At 42.0% G+C, this 22,227-nt stretch overlaps 2 protein-coding genes across 8 annotated transcripts in view; both read right to left on the minus strand.

Annotated features, from left to right (window-relative positions):
- The window catches only part of MFSD4B (major facilitator superfamily domain containing 4B), a 102,532-nt gene extending 97,096 nt beyond the window's left edge, over nt 1-5,436 (minus strand). For all 7 annotated transcript variants that reach the window (XR_007773892.1, XR_007773893.1, XR_007773891.1 and 4 more), the window contains exons 1-3: nt 5,182-5,436; nt 2,132-2,300; nt 224-340 (exon numbers count right to left, since the gene is read on the minus strand). Coding sequence is in view for 3 of the 7 variants with exons in the window: in XM_050949668.1 (XP_050805625.1) it covers nt 224-340; nt 2,132-2,300; nt 5,182-5,409 (514 nt within the window). In the remaining 4 variants the exon portion in view is untranslated. The remainder of the gene's footprint in view (nt 1-223; nt 341-2,131; nt 2,301-5,181) is intronic.
- An 11,894-nt stretch (nt 5,437-17,330) lies between these two features.
- SLC16A10 (solute carrier family 16 member 10) overlaps nt 17,331-22,227 on the minus strand; it is a 180,622-nt gene continuing 175,725 nt past the window's right edge. The window contains exon 7 of the mRNA XM_050951400.1: nt 17,331-19,024. Within this exon, the coding sequence (XP_050807357.1) occupies nt 18,969-19,024 (56 nt within the window). The 3' untranslated portion in view covers nt 17,331-18,968. The remainder of the gene's footprint in view (nt 19,025-22,227) is intronic.

A 22,227-nucleotide genomic window follows, 5' to 3' on the forward strand; every position in this document is an offset into this window, starting at 1 on the left:
ATAACTATTTTAGCAGGCCCTGTGCCTATACTGACAACACAACATGCTTGCCACATAAACTGGAAGTCCTACTGATAAACATAAACTCACCTACTGTGGATCTCTAGCACCTCATTAGTGCTAACAATTCTCTCGGATAGATACAAGAGGAGCTGACAAACTCCCAATGACTCATTCAATCCACAGGACTTCCTGCAGCAGGGAAGAGGATCTGTTCACTTACCTGTGTCTAGAACACCCACGGAAGTCCCAATGACTGACATCAGGGCAGTTAACAATAGCGCTCTCTTACACCATGGTATGGCATAAAGACCAACTGCTGTTCCCAGCATGGTTAACCCTATAAAGGTAATCCAAAATCCATACTGAAGCTCCAGTTTTCAGCATGACTTATACAGAGATCCAAAACAGTTAATTTATTATAATTAAATCTGTTTTTTATGATAGACTGCTTGAATTTCAAGCAGTCAGGTTAGACTGAATTAGTGTTCATGAGAGCTGGTTGAAAAGACTTAGACGGAACCATTTTTTCTTCAGAAATTGCCTGTTAAAATCAAAATACTTCACAAAATCAAGCCAAATTTGAGCAAAATTTACTTTTTGAGAAACACTGAAAAAAAGTTCTGATAATGTAAAATGGGATATTTTGAGATTTTTGGAACAAAAGATTTCAGTTTTTCATTTTGAAGTGACTGTTTAAAAAAATATTTTGCATTACTAGATAGTAATATAAAATGAAAACCAAAATGAAACATTCTGGTTCTGTCAAACCAAGACATTTTGATCACAAAGCACAGCTCATTTTAGATTGGAAGATTTCAAAAATTTTGAGTTTCATTTCAATTCAAAACAAAGTCAAAATTTTCAAAAGTCAAATTCTTCACAAAACTGAAATGTCATCCTCTGACCAGCTCTGGTGATCACACTAGGAAGTCCTCAACTGAACTATTTTCTCCAATTACTCTCAATGCACAAGTTTAGCTTCCATTAACATTAGTAAGTTATATGTCCACATCATAAATGGTCGTCTAATTCATTGTACAGTTTCAAAAAGAATAAGCGCCGTTAACAGAATATATTAAATTTAAACTTAGTCAACCTATGAGATGTGATCTTTTCTCCATTGCTTATCCAACTGAAAATTGAAAGCATGCAAATTATTTCTCAAATTGACAACAACAGTACATGAAAAATTAAGGCTAAACCTAGGAAACAGTTCTACAGATAACTGTGTTTAGAGCTTGCCGTCAGTTCACCTAACTTTTGAGTATAATAAGCATGAAAGATTTTGCTTTATTAGTTCAGGAAACTCTGTTTCAGGTTTCAGATAAATTTGTCTTCAGATTACTTGCCTCATGTCTGACAGATACATTAGAATCAATGAGAAGCAGAAGATTGGTCTAGATTTTATTCATAAATTTTATGCATGTCAGGGTTTAATGGAACAGACTAACAATTTTAGCGGGTGCAGTGTATTTTAACAGAGGTTGAGTTTGCAACATCTTTTCTTTGTAAAGCTGTAACTCAATTGTGTGAAATGGTATCACTGACAGCAATACAGGTGATCAGATGTGAGTCTCAGCTGAGCTTCTCTCATTTTTCTCATGTAACCTGTGATGTGGCCGTTATCAAATTTAATTTGTTTTATATAAATATTCTCAGAACCAGCCATTTGATAGAGAAAAATAAAAATCCAACTCTGCTTCTTTTTATTTGAGCAAAAGGCAATCTTTTATTCAGTTCTGAGAGAGAGATAGATATGGTCTTTTGCAATAAAAGGAGACAGGAATGAAACTGACAAATAGAAACAAAACGTCATAGTTTTTAATTACATCACTCCTGCAGCAGTGTACAATTTTTTTAAAGGAGTATGACAATGCTAGTGATAGCATACATGCAACTTTCATTGTGCAAGACTACGGTGTAAAGACCAAAAGGATACTTGCATGACATACCAAGGTAAAGGAGGTGAAAACTGGCTTAAGATATTTTTTAAACACAACTTTCACAATTTGTTACTATACCAACCCCTCTGGAAATAGTGCAGGTTATGACACTTAATAACGATATCAGAGATTCATCTAGCTATACATTTGTCACATAAAAAAAGAATTATTTTGAGTACACTTACCCAAGAGGAGATGAGGGTTCATGCAGTCAAAGATAATCCCTCCAATCACTGAACCACCAAGGTACCCCAGAGAACGACCCATGAAAATGTAGTAAATATCACTGACATTTTTATTCACATTTGCAGCCAAATCTTGAAATGTAGGTCCCAGGACAGCAATGCTCATACCCTGAAAAACAGTGGGGATATTTTGTTTGTTCATTTTAGAGAGCAGAAGGTTAACAAAATAAACTCTCACCAGCAGCAAGAAATTATATAGTTCATATTATGTTACTAAGACTTTGTCTGCAAACAAAAACAGTATCATTTTAATTAAGTCACTTTAGAAACTGATTTAGTTAAACAACACAGTCTTACGTTGGGGGCACTCTTATTTTGGTTTCACAGTGCCATTATCAATTTAACTTACAACTTGGTAAGGAATTTCACCTAAGACAAGCCCGAAATGATTTGCAGGTTACTTAAGGTATGTCTACACTGCCCATGTTACAGCACAGCCACGGCAGCGCTGTGAAGTGAGCAGTGTAGTCACGCTTTATCGCAGGGGGCAGACCTCTCCCAGCGACAAAAATATAACCACCTTGAATGTCACCAGGAGTATGGCTCCCGGTGATAAAGCACTGTCTATACTGGTGCTTTTCAGTGCTAAAACATTTGGCATCTGGGAGGTGTTTTTTCACACCCCTGAACAACTACAGTGTTAGCGCTGAAAGTGGCAGTATAGACACTGCCTTACACAGCAAGCTCTTCAAGGCAGGGACAGTCTTTTTGTCTGTTTTTGTATGGCACTAAGCACAATTGAGTTCTGGTCCTGGACTATGCTTCCTAGGTTCCATGGTAATACTTCTAACGAATGAGGCTACAATTCAGTCATGGAGGTCGTGGAAGTCACAGAATCTGTAACTTCCAGTGACCTCTATGACTTCAGCAGTTGGGAGGTGCGGGGTCCCATGCCACCCACAGGGCTAGGAGCTGCGAGGTACCCCTGCTGCCTCTGGCAGCCATCGGGGGTGGAGGGGAACCCCCAAGCTCGCAGGCAGTGGAGGCGGCGTGGGAACCCCCGGGCTGCTGGCTCACCAGGAGCCTCTGGCCCCTCTGGGTGGTGGAGGTGGCATGGGAGCTGGGGGCACCCCACAGCTCTCAGCCTCCACAGGCAGTGGATAACCCCCGGAGCTTCAGGCAGTAGGCGTACACTGCAGTCCCCTGCGCAGCTGCCCCACTTCAGGCGTGTGGGGATGCGCAGATCCCCATTTTGTCCTGGATATTGTTAGTAAAAGTCGGGGATAAGTCCTGGCTTCCATTAATTTTTCTTTTTTGCCTGTGACCTGTCCATGACTTTTACTAACAATACCCAGGACAAAAATCTTAGCCTTACTAATGAATAATAAATATTAAAATATCACTTGATGTAATCCAAATCTGTTTTAGCGAGATCATCTCTAAATTTACATACACATTTTCTTTTAACTGTGTGAAAAGCACCAAGTGAAATTTAAGTTTCACTTGCAGTCACCTTTGGAATAAGCCTGTGGAGCACCCAAGTGAGTTTCACAGTACCTCATCGTGAGAACAATACCAAAGGAAAACTTGGCTGTATGGGACAGTCATCATTTCAGTACCAGCAGTGTGCTCAGTACTGTCCAAAATAAAGGTTCTTAAACAATCTAATGCTACACAAACATTACTCCTCAAACAACTGAGCACCTGGGATAGTTTCACCTGCTTGTGAGACAAACCAAGCCCAAAATACTATCTAGAAATTACCAGGAAGCCCACATGGCTGAGTTCAAACCTAGGGCTCTATCAATGCTCTCTGTGCTGCCTCATTAGTTTATTACTATCTGAATGGTGTGGAGAGAATGAATAAAGCAGTGTTATTTATCCATCTACATAACACAAGAACCAGGGGTCACTCAATGAAATTAATAGATAGCAGGTTTAAAACAAACATATGACAGTATGTCTTCACACAGCCCCCAAGTATCCCGGAGAACTCATTGCCAGGGGATGTTGCAAAGGCCAAAACTATAACTGGGGTAAAACAATATTACATACATTCATGGAGCATAGGTCCAGCAATAGCTATTAGTCAAGATAGTCAGAGATGCAGCCCCATGCTCTGGGTATCCCTAAACCTCCATATATCAGCGGCCCGCGCCCACCTTTCCAGCCTACCGCAAACTACAGCTGCAATATTGCCCCCCCTCAAGCCCCACACCACTCCTTGAAGCGGCTGGCATGATGTCCCTGCGGCCGAGAGGGCAGGGGGGAGGAGGGAGAAGCAGAGGGCTCTCTTTGTGTGCTTCCCCGGCTTCAGGCACCACCCTCCCCCAGAGCTCCCATTGACCATGAACGAGGAACTGCGGCCAATGGGAGCTTCGGGGGAGGTACCTGGAGGCATGGCAAGCGGCATGCAGAGCCCTGCATCCCCCCTCTCCCAGGGGCCACAGGGACATGGTTCCAGCTACTTCACGGAGCAGGCCCGGGGCCGGCAGCCTGCCCTGGTGTGTGCTGCTGCCAACCCGGAGCCCGAAGCCCTCCTGCACACCACCCCCCAACTCCCTGCCATGAGCCCCCTGCCCACACCCTAGTCCCCTGGCCTGAGCCTTCACCACACCCCTCATGCACCCTCTGGGGGCAGGGAGAGGGCAGAGTTGAGGTGGGGACTTCAGGAAAGGGGCTGGGAGGGGGGCAGGGAAGGGGTGGGAAGAGGCGGAGCCTCATGGAAGGGCTGAAGTGGGGGCAGGGCAGCGAGGACGGTGTCAGTGATGTAGCCCTAGGGCCAATGAACAGGCCCTCATGTGGCCCTCGTCACCTCGTGGTCATTTGAGTTCGAGACCCCTGGACTAGAGGGACCATTGCTCTGCCCAGCACTACAGGGCCTGTTCTCACTGGCCCCGCACAGGGCCCTGCCCCCGCGCTAAACCAGCACCTTCACCAGGTCCAGCCCAGCACAGGGGCTCGCTGGGACAGCGCTGCCCGGGCCGGGCCGGGGGTTTGCCGGGGAGTCGGTGCCCGCAAGGCGGAAGGGGAGGCCCAGCCCCGCTCACCAGGCCCAGGAAGGCCGAGCACAGCACCCCGGAGATGCACCATCGCAGCAGCAGCGTCGCTCCCTCCCCGGCCCGGCTCCTGCCGCCGCCGGCTACGATCACCTCAGGCCGCGGCGCGGACTCCGGGAGGAGACTCTGCTCCGCCGCCGGCCCCTCACCGCCCCGCCGCGTGTCCTCCGCCTCCGGCCGGGCGAAGCGAACCTGCTTCTTCCTGCCGGCGCCCGCCATGGCGCCGAGTGCGGGGAGGGGGCCGGCCCGGCCCGGCCCGGCCCCGCCCCGCACGGGCCGCGGACACCGAGACAGCGGCGTCTCCACTAACGCGACAAGCGGAACTACACCTCCCAGCGTGCACAGCGGTGGGTGGGGCGGGAGACGCGGTGCACGCCGGGAGCTGAGAGGCGGTGGTGGGCTCGCAGTCGTTGCCCGCGTAAGGACGTTCCCCGGCACGCGGGGGGGCGTTTGGCCTGGGTACAACCGGGGGGAGATTGGCCTTCCCCCGCCCGTTCACCAACCTCGTTTTCGCCTTGGGGGCACCTGAGCACAACCCGCCCAGAGCAGATGCCGTGCGCAGGGCACGTGACTTTGTGCATCTGGCAACGGTGGGGCCCGGGGCGGACTGGCCGTGGCCGGCGTTGTACCGCCCAACCCATGGTGGCGCTCAGCGCTCTGCCAGGGGACGGGGGGGGGGGGGGCACTACTCCCTTAGTGGGCAACCCAGCCCCAAGGTCTGGAGGGCTCAGGTGCCAGGGCACGTAAACCAGACCAAGCACCTATCATAACCTTAGTCCCAGATTTGGACCTTAGTGTCCAAAATATGGGGGTTAGCATAAAAACCTCCAAGCTTAGTTACCAGCTTGGACCTGGTACTTGCTGCCACCACCCAAAAAATTAGAGTGTTTTGGGGCACTCTGGTCCCCCTGAAAAACCTTCCCTGGGGACCCCAAGACCCAAATCCCCTGAGTCTCACAACCAAGGGAAATAATCCTTTTTCCCTTCCCCCCTCCAGGTGCTCTTGGAGAGATACACAGACACAAGCTCTGTGAATCCAAACAGAGTGACTCCCCTTCTCCGTTCCCAGTCCTGGAAACCAAAAGCACTTTCCTCCACCCAGAGGGAATGCAAAATCAGGCTAGCAAATCCAACACACACAGATCTCCCCCTGATTTCTTCCCTGGTGAGTACAGACTCAATTTCCCTGAAATTTCCCAGAAAAGAAAACTCCAACAGGTCTTAAAAGAAAGCTTTATATAAAAAAAGAAAGAAAAAATACATACAAATGGTCTCTCTGTATTAAGGTGACAAAATACAGGGTCAATTGCTTAAAAGAATATTGAATAAACAGCCTTATTCAAAAAGAATACAAATCAAAGCACTCCAGCACTTATATTCATGCAAATACCAAAGAAAATAAACCATATAACTTACTATCTGATCTCTTTGTCCTTACACTTAGAAACAGAAGATTAGAAAACAGAAACTACTTCTCCAAAGCTCAGAGAAAGCAGGCAGACAGACAAAGACTCAGACACAAACTTCCCTCCACCCAGAGTTGAAAAAATCCGGTTTCCTGATTGGTCCTCTGTTCAGGTGCTTCAGGTGAAAGAGACATTAACCCTTAGCTATCTGTTTATGACAGCACCACAGTGCAACAACACCAAAGGCAGCTGAAGCTGCTAGCCCAGGGGGGTGGGGGGGGGACGGACGGACCCCTGTCTCACCCATCCCCTGCTGTAAGCGGCGGCCCTGCCCTAGTGTGTACTCCCCACACGGTAAGGCACCTACTCTATTTGCGCTGCTTTGATGACATCGTCATCAGCCGGACCCATGGAAAAGAAGCCATTGAAGAATTCCACCATAATTTCAACTATTTCCATCCCACCATCAACCTCAGCCCAGACCAATCCACACAAGCGGGCCATTTCCAGGACACTACAATGCTAATAAGCAATGGTCACATAAACACCACCCTATGCCGGAAACCTGCTGACCACTATTCTTACCTACATGCCTCCAGCTTCCATCCAGGATGCACCACATGATCCATTGTCTACAGCCAAACCGTAAGATATAATTGCATTTCTTCCAATCCCTCAAACAAACACTTACAAGATCGCTATCAAGCATTCTTAAAACTGCAGTACCCACGTGCTGAAGTGAAAAAACAGACTGACAGAGCCAGAAGAGTACCCAAAAGTCACCTACTACAGGACAGGCCCAACAAAGAAAATAACAGAACTCCCCTAGCCATCACCTTCCGCCTCCAAATAAAACCTCTCCAGCACATCAAAGATCTACAACCTATCCTGAATGATGATCCCTCACTCTCACAGATCTTGGGAGACAGATCAGTCCTTGCTTACAGCCAGCCCCAGCAACCACCCACCATACAACGAAAACACTAACCCAGGAACCTATCCTTGCACCAAAGTCCGATGCCAACTCTATCCACATATTTATTCAAATGACACCATCATAGGACCTGATCACATTAGCCAGCAATGCTCCTCTGCCATGTACATTGGCCAAACCGGACAGTCTCTATGCAAAAGAATAAATGGACACAAATCTGACATTAGGAATCATAACATTCAAAAATCAGTAGGAGAACACTTCAACCTCTCCGATCACTCAGTAACAGACTTAAAGGTGGCAATTTTGCCACCAAAAAACTTCAAAAACAGACTCCAATGAGAAACTGCTGAACTTGAATTAATATGCAAACTAGATACCATTAACTTGGGCTTGAATAGAGACTGGGAGTGGCTGCGTCATTTCACATATTGAATCTATTTCCCCATGTTAAGTATCCACACACCTTGTCAACTGTCTAAAATGGGCCATCTTGATTATCACTACAATTTTTTTTTCCTGATAATTGGTCATCTTAATTAATTAGCCTCTTACAGTTGGTATGGCTACTTCCAGTTTTTCATGTTCTCTGTATGTATATATATCTTCTTACTATGTGTTCCGTTCTATGCATCTGATGAAGTGGACTGTAGCCCACAAAAGCTTATGCTCAAATAAATTTGTTAGTCTCTAAGGTGCCACAAGTACTCCTGTTCTTTTTGCAGATACAGACTAACACGGCTGCTACTCTGAAACCTGTCATTTTGCAGACAGGGTAACTCAGTCCCCACCTGTAATTGTTGAGAGGCACTGGCCTATTGAGCAGCCCTGCTCCAGGCACTGTTCCTAACCCTGGCACAAACTTCCTTTGGGAAGTGGGTTGGGCAAGTCACTGACAGGCATAAGTTTTCCAAGAGCACTTCCTCATTGTGTGTGCCTAATTTACAACACCTACTAGCTAAAATAATTGAGAGTTCCAGCTGCTCAGTGCTTTAGACATAGCTGCTGAGACACTCAGAGGTATGGCAGCAGCAGAGCTCTTAAACAATAAAGCAACCAAAATTAATGGACACTTTCCAAAATGTTAGCAGTGCCAGCTCTGTGCCTTTCTTACCTTACCCATAAATGGAAATAAGGAGACAGTTTCACTGAAAAGGTGTGCAACAGACCGATTCAATAAAGCACCACTTCCGCAAAGTCCACAAACACATAATTAACTGTTGAGCACACACTTTCAAGCCCCCTTAAAGTCAATAGGGTTTTAGTTAAGTACCACTTCAATGCTTTACTGAACAGGGATAAACTTAAATATGCATTTACACAGCTGCCACATAAGCTCTGTGTAAACTGGAAAGCTTGTGTCTCTCACCAACGGAAGCTGGTCCAATAAAAAAATATTACTTCACCTACCTTCTCTCTCTAATATACTCTAACATGGCTACAACAACACTGCATGCAAGATCTATAACATGTTCAGATAGTGTGATCTCCAGAGGCTCATAGTCCAGTAAGTTAAAACCATCTTTTTTTTCATCAGAACCCTTAAAAGCCCTCCTTAGCGAAGCCAATTTCCATACCTAATTTCAACTTGGTTCTCAGATATTTCAGCTATCAAGTTATTTACAAAAAAATGAGATCATGTTTTATAATAGGGAAAGTATATTTTTTTCACTCTAATCTTACTAAAAAACAGATTAAACAAACATTTCCCCTCCTCAAACTTTCTAGAATTATTTACTCTTGGTTAAAGGCCACATTTGGAAAATTTCAGCCTGAAAGGTGTACATTTCAGACAGTTATATGGCTGGAAATGGAGTTATAACGGAAACTATTATAGAACAGAACCATAAGGGGTTGTGAACAGAGACTACTGGAGGGAAAAATCAAGAGTTTTCTGACTGAATTATTCCTGAATACTTTGAAAGCCACTGTTTACAGTAGAATTACATTCAGTTTATAAGGGAAGATTACAAGTGATGCAGTTACTTGGCTGCCTTGTATTCCAGTGGCTTGCATATACCATTTGTGAGCTAAAGTAAATATAACATCTCCCCCTTTCATGTGCTCACTCTGATTAACCCAGCAAATACCATTTTGGACCACACTGTACCTACAGAAGCAGCAAAGAATCCTGTGGCACCTTGTAGACTAACAGACGTTTTGGAGCATGAGCTTTCGTGGGTGAATACCCACTTCGTCAGATGCATGTAGTGGAAATTTCCAGCGGCAGGTATATATATATATATATATATATATATATATGCAGGCAAGCTAGAGATAATGAGGTAATTCAATCAGGGAGGATGAGGCCCTGTTCTAGCAGTTGAAGTGTGAAAACCAAGGGAGGAGAAACTGGTTTTGTAATTGGCAAGCCATTCACAGTCTTTGTTTAATCCTGAGCTGATGGTGTCAAAATTGCAGATGAACTGAAGCTCAGCAGTTTCTCTTTGAAGTCTGGTCCTGAAGTTTTTTTGCTGCAGGATGGCCACCTTAAGGTCTGCTATAGTGTGGCCAGGGAGGTTGAAGTGTTCTCCTACAGGTTTGTGCCTACAGTTATTCTGAGTACAAGTCTGCATTTCAAAGTCTTAAACCTCATATTAAACACACTAACTCTCTACAAGAACATGCACACACAGAGCTATTATATAGTATATATTTACAGAAAGGGAGGTTCCCACACTCACTCAGATATGGAAACACCTAGCCCTAATCTAAACTGCCATAATTTGATATATATTTTACCTGAACAGAGAGTGAGCTTTTGAATAACAGTGTCAAAGATTTTGTCTCTCTTAGGGCCTGTGTACATGGGGAAATTGACTGGCATAGCTGTTTCTAAATAACTACAGTTTTCCATTATAGCTATAGAATAATTTATAGTAAAATAACTTCCATAGTAAGAGTCCACACAGGGAGTTCTTCCAGCTAGCAATAGTGTTTTAAATGCACATCTTACCTTATTCCTGAATAACTTCCCCTTAGGCAATGGTATTACTTTTGAATATAACATAGGGCATTGTTAGGCCTGAATAAAGATATTGCAGACAAAACCAGGTATGCCAACCTGACCAAAGTCAGGCTAACAGAGGTTTTTGGGTAATTCCTGAGTGGAAAACACTGAGAAGCAGCAGCATGTCTCACAAGCACTGGGAAAAAGTGAGATAAGGGAGAGGCTGCATTCCTGGTATAGTACCAACTGTGCTGTGTTAGGAACAGTTCCTTTGAAGAACTGATAAGAAATCCCAGCCTCCCTGTTTTCACTCCTTGGTTCAGTTCTCTGTCTGTTTTAACTCCCCTACATTCCTAACTTCTGGTGCTTGCTAAGATATTGTTAATCACCTAATGCTATAAAACATGTATACTAAAAGTGTCTAGTTTCTAGTTGTTAGAAGAAGGGGGTGGGTTGCTCCAGTGAATAATTTATGACACGATGGAACTGTCTATATAGGCTTATACTAAGATGTAAAGAGCGGGCTGGTTCTCTCTGGAGACGAGCTGCTCTCTATTGATGCGTGCACTTGTCAATAAAGAGGTTTTGATCGGACTTTGCTGGTGTTGCCTGTCTCTTTCGCGGTCAGACAACGAACTGTGCCGTCTGGCTTAGAGTCCCCGACAGCATTAACAGACTGATTTTCATAACTATAGCTGCTAACATAGCATGGCACATTGTGCATACGATTATCAATGATTGTGTGCAAACTGAGTACTTGCAAATAAGCAAATACGAATCCATGTGCAGAAATACTCTGCTTGGACATGCAATCTCACTAGCTGTTCATTCAATTTAGTTGTGATTGTCTGGACAGTTTTGGAAACGAAGCCTTAACAGTGCAGCAATTTATAGCTTTATGTTTCTTAGAGGGGCTGAGCATCCACAGCTTCATTTGAAGTCTGAAGAAGCTACAGGTGCCACCATTTCTGAAAAAAAGGCCGCCTAATCCTCAAACAAAGTTAGTTCCTTAAAATCTTGCCTCATTTTCTTTCCTCAATAGGAGAGTCCAAAACCTAGATAACCTGAAGTGAATGTGGCAGAATATTCTTTCCGATTCAAATACTTCAGTAGTGTAGTTTTATATTATTGTATTGACTTATTTAACAATAGGTTATCATATTCAGCTTATTTATACTTACAATATTATTTTATGCAAACTGGAATGGAGACAAAAAAGGTTACCGTTTATTTTGTTAAGCTGCTATGCTAATAACTTAATAAATGACTCTTGTACTCAGTCTCAGATTACTTAACAAACAGGTCTTTGTTTCCTATGTTAAGTGTCATATTATGTTTCTAGTGGCTGCTAAGATGCATGCACCTGCCAGGTCCTTCTTTTATTCTATCCTAGAGCCAAATTCCAATAAAAGAATCCCACCCAATATATTTAGCTTCCCCATTACCAAATCCTTCCAGAATGTACTTGAGGAGCTTCCACAGCCACATAAATATTATTTATTGTTCACCTCGTTCTATAGAAGCTTTCCTTACATTTTTTTATTTTCTAGCTGAGGCAGTAGCAGTACAGGCTTCTCTATACCATCTAGGGTGCTACAGCTCTGTTCTGCACGAAAGAAGAGCTCTTCCTCCTTATTCATTCAGTCTTTGACTGGCAGTCCACACTGCCAAAGGTCACAGGGGCTGTTCATAAATTACATAACCTTTAAAAAAAAATTCAAGACCTTCCCAACCTTTGTAACACTTTGTAATAAAGAACCAAATGCACAAAATTAAAGACCCACCTCAAATGAGGTACATAACTTATGGACAGTCTCACAGGTCAAATTTGATACAGTAAAACTTGTCTGAGACCAGCCCTTTTATCCAGTATTCTACCTTGAGACCACCAAAAAGTATTCCCAATGTATTGTAGTAAAGTTTTGTTCCACCTTTACCAAAAGGCCACAGACCATTGTGACTATTCAAGACAGGTTTTCCTATATCTTATTGGAAAGCTAGAGGAAATTACCTTTTGAATCATCTCCACATTATGCTACAGCCACCACCAGTGCCCTTTGTAAATCAGGGCATTGCATTACTTCTCTAGCAGGACCTCTTATGTTTTGATATTTTTGTAGTTCTTTTTTATATTATGCTGGGGAGCACCTGCAGGATTGTGCCTCTCCTCGGCTTACTCCTCTTTCCACCATAAGTTTTACTCTCTCAGTGTTACAGCTGTTGACTATATCCATTATCTCTTGTCTTGTATTTAGATCACAAGCTCTTCAGGGCAAAGACAGCAGCTTTGTTGTACGTTTTTACAGCATCTAGCACAGTGAGGCTGGGGCCTGTAGGTACAGGCACAATACAAATAAATACAATATAGATGATTTCTTGCTTTTTACCATACTACATACAAAACAAAAAAACCCAAAATGAACACACCTCACCTATGTTAAAAGAACATAAAGGTTGCAAAGTCAAGCTCTCAAAAGTTAGTGTTAGTTCTGGCATTTCCTATTTGTATAACTTCAATCCAGCCTCTTCTGCACATAGGTGTTGTAATTTTGACAAACATCGGTTAGTGTCAAGAGGCAGAAGTAGAACCCCTCTTCTGGGACACAGTCCAGTGTTAGGTACAAGAAAATGCCCCTTCTCTTCTTGCAACCTTCTGTCTCGTTCACTGTCTGGGCTGGGCACCGCATAAGATAGAGAGGTATTATAGAACGGTATGTGCTCATGTAATTAAAGTCTGCACCATAACACAAACACATAAGAGGGTCAAAGTAAGATTGCACAGGCTACCTTAATTCTGGCATTTCTGAACTTCTGAGAGCTTGGCTTTACATGTTGAATGTTCTAATAGTTCTTGTATGTAATTTCCTAGGGTTTTTTATTTTGTTTTGTTTTTTGTTTTTATTTTTTTAAGCAAACTGAGAAAAAGGTAATTTCATCATACAGGACTACATTGCCCTCCTCCCTGTGCATGAGCCATCAGCAGTCTTGAACCCAGGAGGAACTTTATATCTACAGCACAGACTTGTACTATTTGAGCTAGAGCAGTCAATTTAAGAGCAGCAAGAGAGGTAAATTGTTCTAATCCATGGACCAGAATTCCTTCAGAATTAAAGTTAAATGCTATCACCATTAATTCCTCTCTGTGTGTGTGTGTTGTATATTACCCACTCTCCCGGCCATCCACACTGCAGGGATGGGGCAAACGACGCTGTTAGGATACAAGTGGCTACCTAATGGTAGCATGACTTCGGAGGAAGCCCTATTACAATGGGAAAGAGGGACCTCAGCAGTAACATGGAGGGCTGCCTCATGATCTATGATTTTTCTTTATACCTCTGGGAAATCCTTGGTCCACTGACCTTTTTATCTTATCAGACTAACAAATTTATCCTAGAAGGGAGTAACCCAGATACTTGATTGCAGTCACAGGAATTTTAACTTTCCCTCCAAGCAATCAGTCTTTGGGTTCCAGGGCTTAAGCTGATAACCAGCTGGAGCCCAGCAGATTTCTCACATCATGCAGTACTGCACAGTTAGGTTCATTGGGTGGGTTTACTCCAGCCACTGAAACATCACCAGCCACAGAAGATCCTTTAGTATCCTGACATGTAACCAACCTCTCCAGCTCTGTACATTCTGCTCAACCCCTTCTTTGAGATAGACCCATGTCAATAACATGTACACCAGGCAGTTGGCATGTCCCTGTACATCTATATTCTCCACCAAAACCTCATTTTCCTGGATAATGGTGTGCCCACAACCTCAGTCCACAAGGCTTTACACCTCCCAGCCCAAACAGTATCACATATGGCTAGGTCCCAATGCCATTCAGGGAGGACCCAGAACAAAAATTTGGCTGCAACCACCACTCAGGTAATCACACTCCATTATCTGATATTCTCACCTAATATCCCTAGGTGTACTTCATCTGAAGCACACTACTGGACTTCTCACCTGCCCCCAGAGTGTGGGACTCACCAGGGTCCTGGGTAGCTTCTGCGCATCCCCCTGTTTGGGCTACTTTGGACCTTCTCTATTTGAGAGCTTCCTTGTGAGGCTCTAGATTGGGGTAGTCCCTCTTCCAGAGTGAATCACTCAGTCTGCCACATCATTCAGCTCCTTTGGCCTCAAAATAGGCTTTTCCCATTCAACAGCCTCACCTGCCAAGGCAGGTTGGGCTTGCCTTCCTCAGCTGTAGGCTCATCAATAGAGCCTTCAAGAACTGATCTAGAAGCACCTGGTCTGTGATTTTCTCTATGGAACTAGTTTCTGTGCATAACTACCAGGCAGTGAGGTCCCATAATCTCTGAGCAACTACCTGTGGTAATGCTCTCCATGGGAAGAGTTTATCCCAGAAATGGTGTTGGTATGCTTCAGAGACAGTTTCAGTCTATCCAAGAGATCAGCCTTCACCACAGGCTATGAGTTTGCCTGCTTGTTGCTCGCCACTCAGTAGACTGCCTGTGCCTCACCCATCAGAGCCACCTAAGTAGACTCATTCAAAGATACAGAGGAAGGCCTCCTGGTCATTCTCTCGCTCCAGTGTTACCAGTCCGGAGACCAGCCAGCTTGAACTACCCTCTCCAATACCAGCTGAAGTCCCCAGAGCTTTTCAGCCCAGCTGCTTCCACAACCACTCCTGCTGCTGGGCCTCCTACCACCACTGCTGAGCAGTAAATTGTGCTGCTTGCTATTTCTGCAGGCTTTCCATCAATTACAGGAGCAGGGTCTGAGTGTGTTGCTGCTGTTCTTGCTGCCGCTGCATCATCACCAGCAGGCATGTCACCTCCTCCATCTTTCCGAGTTACCCAAACTGGGTGCAACATCAGTCAATACTCACTGGCTTCAATTTCCCCTCAATTCCAGTGGCCAATTGCCTGCCCGTATTCTCCACCATGTTTTATAGCATGTTCTTACCAGAGCACCCCATTTCTGGCATTATGTTGTGCAGCAGCCACACAGCTTGTTTCCTTGCTGGTCTTCACTGCTTCACCCAACCTCCACTGTATTCTGTGTTGCACAGACGTAACTCTCCAGTTGGAATTTACAGTTCTACCCCTTTCAGGCACTCAAAGTTCAAAACAAGACTGAAGCAACATAAACAAACTCTTCCTTTTCCTCCAGGAAATTTGCTAGGCAAAGTCTGGCCCTGGCCAGCCTTCTCTCCTACAGTGAGAGTTCCACATTTGCTCTCCTAGGTTACTGGTCTAGTGGATAGGGAGGAAGCAATAGACATGATATACCTTGATTTCAGTAAGACTTTTGACATAGTCCCACATGACGTCCTCACAAGCAAACTAGGGAAATGTGGCCTAGATGAACATATGACAAGGTGGATGCACAACTGGTTGAAAGACTAATCAAAAAGGAGTTATCAATGGTTTGCTGTCAAACTAGCATAGCTAGTGGGGTTCCGCTAGGGTCCGTCCTTGTTCTGGTACTTTTCAGTATTTTCATTAATCACTTGGAGAATGGAGTGGACAATATGCTTATAAAATCTGCAGATTTGAGGTTGGGGCTGTGTGTAAGTGAGGACTGGCTTGTCTCCCAAGGTTCACCAGCACATCTACCAATGTGATATATGTCATCATGCCTCTCTGCCATGTACAATGGCCAAACCGGACAGTCTCTAGACAAAATAATAAATGGATACAAAATCAGACATCAAGCATTGTAATATTCAAAAACCAGTAGGAGAGCACCTCAATCTCCCTGGACACTCAAAAACAGACTTAAAAGTCACCACTCTTCAACAAATAAACTTCAAAATCAGACTTTAGCCAGAAACTGCAGAACTAGAATTAATTTGCAAACTTGATACTATCAAATTAGGTCTGAATAAAGATTAGGAGTGGCTGGGTCACTCCAAAAATTAATTTTCCCTCTGTTGATATTCACCCTTTCTTGTCAACTGTTTGGAATGGGCCACAATCATCCTAACTGAATTGTCTCGTTAGCACTGACCCACCACGTGGTAAGACAACTCCCATCTTTTCATGTGGTGTATATTTATACCTGCTCACTGTATTTTTCACTCCATGCATCTGATGAGGTGGGTTTTAGCCCACAAAAGCTTATGCCCAAATAAATGTGTTGTCTCTAAGGTGCCACAAGGACTCCTCCTTGTGCTTGTGTGCATTTCTTCAATAAGCCATTAATGTTGTTTGGCCTTTTTAACTGTTGCACCTAAAAGGCTGCTTGTGGGTGTTTTCAACCTCACAACATGTTTCAGTAACACATATAATCCAAACATCATAACTTCACATACGATGATAGTGCATCAAATCCAATGAGATATTAAGATCTAGCAGATCAAGACTTTTAGAATGATACTTCACAAGGCATACTTTGTACAAAACATATCCTAATTACACTGGTCTACAATTTTTGAGAAGTCGTCTGCTTCAGAGAGAAAATGTGATATTTATTATGTATTTTGATGTGCTGAATTCAAATATGACAATTAAAACAACTGATTGGCTACTGTTTCTAAGATATTTAAGTTTTTACATTTTATGTCTATGTATATTGTGTAGATAGAGTTTTAATCATAAATTGTAAACCTAGGTCTTTTCATGTGTTTATGGTTGCTTTACATGATAATATTTCACCTGTCCTGTTTATGCAACACTTTAAAAATCAGCAAAAGGGTTCTAAAAATAAAATTTATTATGAAACAAAAGGCAAAAAACTATTATGTACATAGTTTAGTCCTATTCAGTGTCTACTCGGCGCTTCTTGGCTTGTCTCTTGTATTCATTAAATGGAGCATCTCTTGTCACTGTCCAGCAATAGTCTGCAAGCATTGATGGGCTCCATTTGCCTTGATAGCCTGCCAGGAGATTCCACCGCTGTAGTCTGGAGCCCAACAGCTCTGCCTTACTCTTGGGTAGTTCCAAATCCCTGACAAGGTCATTCAGTTCACCTTGTATTAGGAGGTGTGGTTAGAGGAGGAGGATGGGAGAAAATGTGGGTCCTGTGACATTGATGGTTCAGGACCAGAAGTTTCATCCTCTTCCTCGTCTGACTCAAGTGAGAATGATTCTGATGCATCAGGAACCGGCAGTCCTTCTCCGTGGGGTACTGGGCGTATAGCTGATGGAATGTTTGGATAATGCACAGTCCACTTTTTCTTCTTTGACACACCTTTCCCAACTGGAGGCACCATGCAGAAGTAACAATTGCTGGGATGATCTGTTGGCTCTCTCCAAATCATTGGCACTGCAAAAGGCATAGATTTCCTTTTCCTGTTCAACCACTGGCGAAGATTTGTTGCACAAGTGTTGCAGCATATGTGTGGGGCCCACCTCTTGTCCTGATCTCCAATTTTGCAGCCAAAATAAAGGTGATAGGCTTTTTTAACCATAGTGGTTATACTGTGCTTTTGTGATGCAAAAGTCACTTCACCACAAACATAGCAGAAGTTATCTGCACTATTCACACAAGTACGAGGCATCTCTGCTCACTTTAGCTAAACAGAAATGTGTCCCTTTGCAAAATCAAACACTGACAAATAAGAGAGCATGACACTGTATGATTTCTAGAGCTGATATAGGGCAATTTGTTCAGCAGAGTGATGTAAGCTTTGTTATGATTGCATCATCCATGACTTCTAGGAATAACATGATGCAATTCATATCATGTATGATGCAATACCAGCTTCAGATTGCATCATTCATTGTTTTGCCTAAAAAGCAAGTACTGTCCAAACCCAGTCATAGATTTATTCACAGATCCAGTCAAAGATGTATTTTAGTCATTTCTGGTTTAAATTGAGATCCCTTCCCTTTATAACTCACTTATCCTCCGCCATTCCCAAATCAAGGGTCGTATATACTGACCCAATACCATATCTTGAAAACTAGAGCCAATCAACAATTTTAAGCATCATTTTCGTTCTCAGTGACCCAGAATTAGTAAAGTTGGACTACATTTATTTCAGAAGCATTTTGGCTGTAGAGCAGTGTTACATGACAGTGGTGAACATTGGGGTGCCAGGGTGTCACGTCCCATACCCACAGGAATAGGTATTCTAATTAGAACACATTTTACCTTTCTAGGTTACCTATCTGACCACTGGTAACATGGTATTTATAATTAGCATATTTTACTCTGTTCCTTAATGTTTAAGGATCCTATTCTGGCAGGGTTTGTGCCATTCTCCTTTCTCAGTTATATATCCCAAAGGGAACTAAAGAAAAAAAAAGTTGAGGAATACTTTTTTATACCTACAATGATTAAGGGACATTCTCTGACATAAGAATTACTTAATTCCTTTATTAAATGGCATCCATTTTATCTTCATGAATATTATTCACACACCTTATTTCCCATATGTTTACATAATTTCATAAATATTCCCAGTTACTGTTCCTGATCATGCTACAATTTATATACACACGTTGGACTAGTACAGTCAGAGGCAAATCTTCATCCTATTGAAGACAATAGCAAAACTCCCATTCGCTTCAATGGCTGCACGATTGGGTCAAGGAGTCCCAAGATCATAGAAAATGCTTTGCTTATCTGCTAGCAATATGCTCACTATAAAGGGAGGAAAAATATCAGTTCAGACAAGAAGTTATGAGATTGCATAAAAGTTACAGTATAGTCATACTATTGCTATTCACATTCCGAGTCAGGAGGAAAAGTATGGAGTGCTTTGCGTGGGGATGGGTGCCATATGGCATGGTTAACAAACTTTTCTATTAAAGGTGACCTAGAAAGGAAAAATAAAGTTAGGTGTGCACTTGTTTGTTTCTCTATATTATGTAAAAGCCAGACAGGTTTTTGTTGTTGTTTTGTTGTTACATTTAAAATCCACATCTATTCTAAGATGGAAACTTGTGGAAACTGGAGAACTAGGGAAATATGACAAGTCCGGGGGGGGGGGGAGGAAGGGAAGTTTTAGTCAGATCATTTAAACTTTATGTCCGAGATCCACAAAATAGATTTAGGTGCCCAAACTCCAGACTTGGGCCCCTAGGTCCCAGTTTTGGCTCCGCTGTGACCCACAAAACTCCTGCTGAACTGGTAGGCGCCAAAACTCAGTGCCTGTTTTCTGGTTAAAATTTCCCTTGGTGCCTATGTTTCTGACCCAGTTTTAAATTACCACTTTATGCTTCTTGTGTAGAGTATTATTCTTCTATTTGAATTTCACTTTTTGAAGAATTTTAAATATAGATATATATATAACCACACAAGTGTATGCAGTTTGCATTAAAAAATTTATTGCAATTTTTTCAGAGGAGGAGAGGTTTCACATTTTTTCATTGTAGGAGTCTGTCAACTCAAAAAGGTTAAAACAGTTCATTTTGCTGAAGTGATTTATTTCTTCTACATTCAATTGCATATTACAAACTGGATAACGTAGGAATCATGGCCTTAAAAACTTAATAAAATGCACTAAAATATAAAGAGAAAAATTCTAAAATACCAAGTAAGATCAAGAGCAGTGATATCACTCAGCACAGAAATCTACATTTAAACATTTCTGCCAGTACCTTCATATTCTGGAGAAAGAAAAGCAGAGCCAGAGAGTTTGGGTGTACAGCATGCTCTGAATGTACACGTGCTCTCTCAAAACAAACATATTTTCCTTTCTAATTTTTGAGGATAGAAAAGAAATAAAAGAATAACTCAGTTCTCAGATAAAATATCAAAATGTTCATGTCTCTGATAGCCACTACGATTTCAGTGTTATGCCAGTTTATGGTCAAAATAAAACTAAAGCCATTGTCCTATTCAGTAATATTATCAATTTGTTTTATACCAGATGTACCCTTTTGGATACATGCTAAAGAAATATTAAAATAAATTTTTACATATACTGGAGATGTACACCTGACAGTTCATAGTATACAGATGCTTAAACAAGACAAAAATTTTATCCCAACACTTTGACAGTTTCATTTAAAAATGGAAGTATCTTCAAAGCAAGGTTGTTTGATTTTTAAAAGGGTCCATTCATCCTTCCAGGTACACATAAATTTCACTCATAAATGATGAGAGGTGCCCATATGCATGGAGGGAAGAAAAGATGAACAGTTTATCAAAAGATTTTGTCCTTACCTCCATGGTCTTATACATGCAGTTAGCATATGTGTATACACTTATGCAGTTTTAACATTAAGTACTTGAACTGGTTTAAGTTAATAAGATATTAAATGATTCAATGATGGAGACTGAGAGCTAGATTTTCAAAAGCGCTCCTGTCGCAGGCACCTAAATAAAGTTGCCAGATTTTCAGAATTTTGGCCATTGCATTTATGGGCCTAGATGTGAACACTTTTGAAAATTTAGGGGGGAACCTATCCAAAATGTTATGTAAAAATAGCAAAAGCACTTAAAACTATAACATAGCAAAGGTATAATTTCACATTCTTTGACTAAAAAAAGTTATTCTGTAGCCCTGAGTTTTGATTTACATGATGCTTACTGAAGGCTTTCTTGGAATTCATTATTTTGGCATTGTTTATGTGCATAAACATTTTCACATAAAAAATAAAGTAGGCAAAGAAATTTATAAAATCAGATTGACATTTTTGTCAATGCACTGGCAAAGAGTATCTTTCGATCAACAGTTGGGTTGCTAAGAAACATACACATTTACTTACTAAAGCTATAATAGTCTCTTTTTTTAATTACTTTTTATGTAAACAATGGAAGAGTTTATCAAGATTATTGTTGACAATAAGTCACAAAGGATTTAAGTGGATGCTCATGTTCATGCCCAAAATTGGACACAATGTATTTCAAAATTCTTATAGCAGGTAAAAGACGTTTGGGGAGTCTATTTTTAATCTGCTATTTTCATTGCTGAAAAATTAAAAATGAATTTAAAAAATCCCTGACCTGCAAAAAGTTTTTTGTTCTGGTTCTGCATCGGGAGACACAGCACTGTTAATTCACAATCCCTTTTCCTTAAAACTTGCTGACATCAACAATGTTTCCATCAAAAAGAGGAAATCACCTATTTCCATGTCTGCTTATATTTCATTAACTAGGAACGGGAATACAAAGGAGAAATATTAATCTAGTAGGAGAAGCAATATAACTTGCAATATTCTAAGCAGTATTCAAAAAATAGTAAAAGTACAAAATTATTATTTAAATATATTTGACTATGTCCCTCTTAATAATTGGCCAGTTAGAGCATCTGGTGAAGAACATGACCAATCACAGGTAAATAAAAATAAATATTAACTTCTACTAACTTTTTTCTGTTCAGGAATAAAGTCAGCAGACATTCATTTTTTCAGCAATAAAGTCAGCAGACATTAATTTTTTCAGCATCTGACTACTACATCTCCTTTCTTTCTAGGGGCAAGAGATTTTCCAACATCTAATTTTGATAGATTCAGATCCAGTAGTCATCCCAAAAAGGAATGTTAAGCGTTCTGGAAGATCCCAGTGGAAGTCATTGATGAAGCATCTTTCTGTGTATATGCTGAATATTAGTATGTTTAACCATGAAATGTGTCCTGCTTGATTGCAAAAATACTGAAATTCAAATGTGCAATTTAGAAGCATTTTTTGAAGGCTGAACACAGTAGCTCTTATCTAGCACATAGAGAAATGCACTAACCATGTGAGTCTAGGAAAGTGTTTCTGCAAAGTACATTTTCACTGATTTCTTCCTGATGAAAGCAATAGGTTCAAGTGGCACTAACACTGTGTTTCATTGCTACTTGAGTTAACTGGCAGACCTTTCCAAATAAACAAATCGTTCTGATAATGACTGCTGG

Source organism: Gopherus flavomarginatus, chromosome 4 (assembly GCF_025201925.1).
Source record: "Gopherus flavomarginatus isolate rGopFla2 chromosome 4, rGopFla2.mat.asm, whole genome shotgun sequence".
Lineage (NCBI taxonomy): Eukaryota > Metazoa > Chordata > Testudines > Testudinidae > Gopherus > Gopherus flavomarginatus.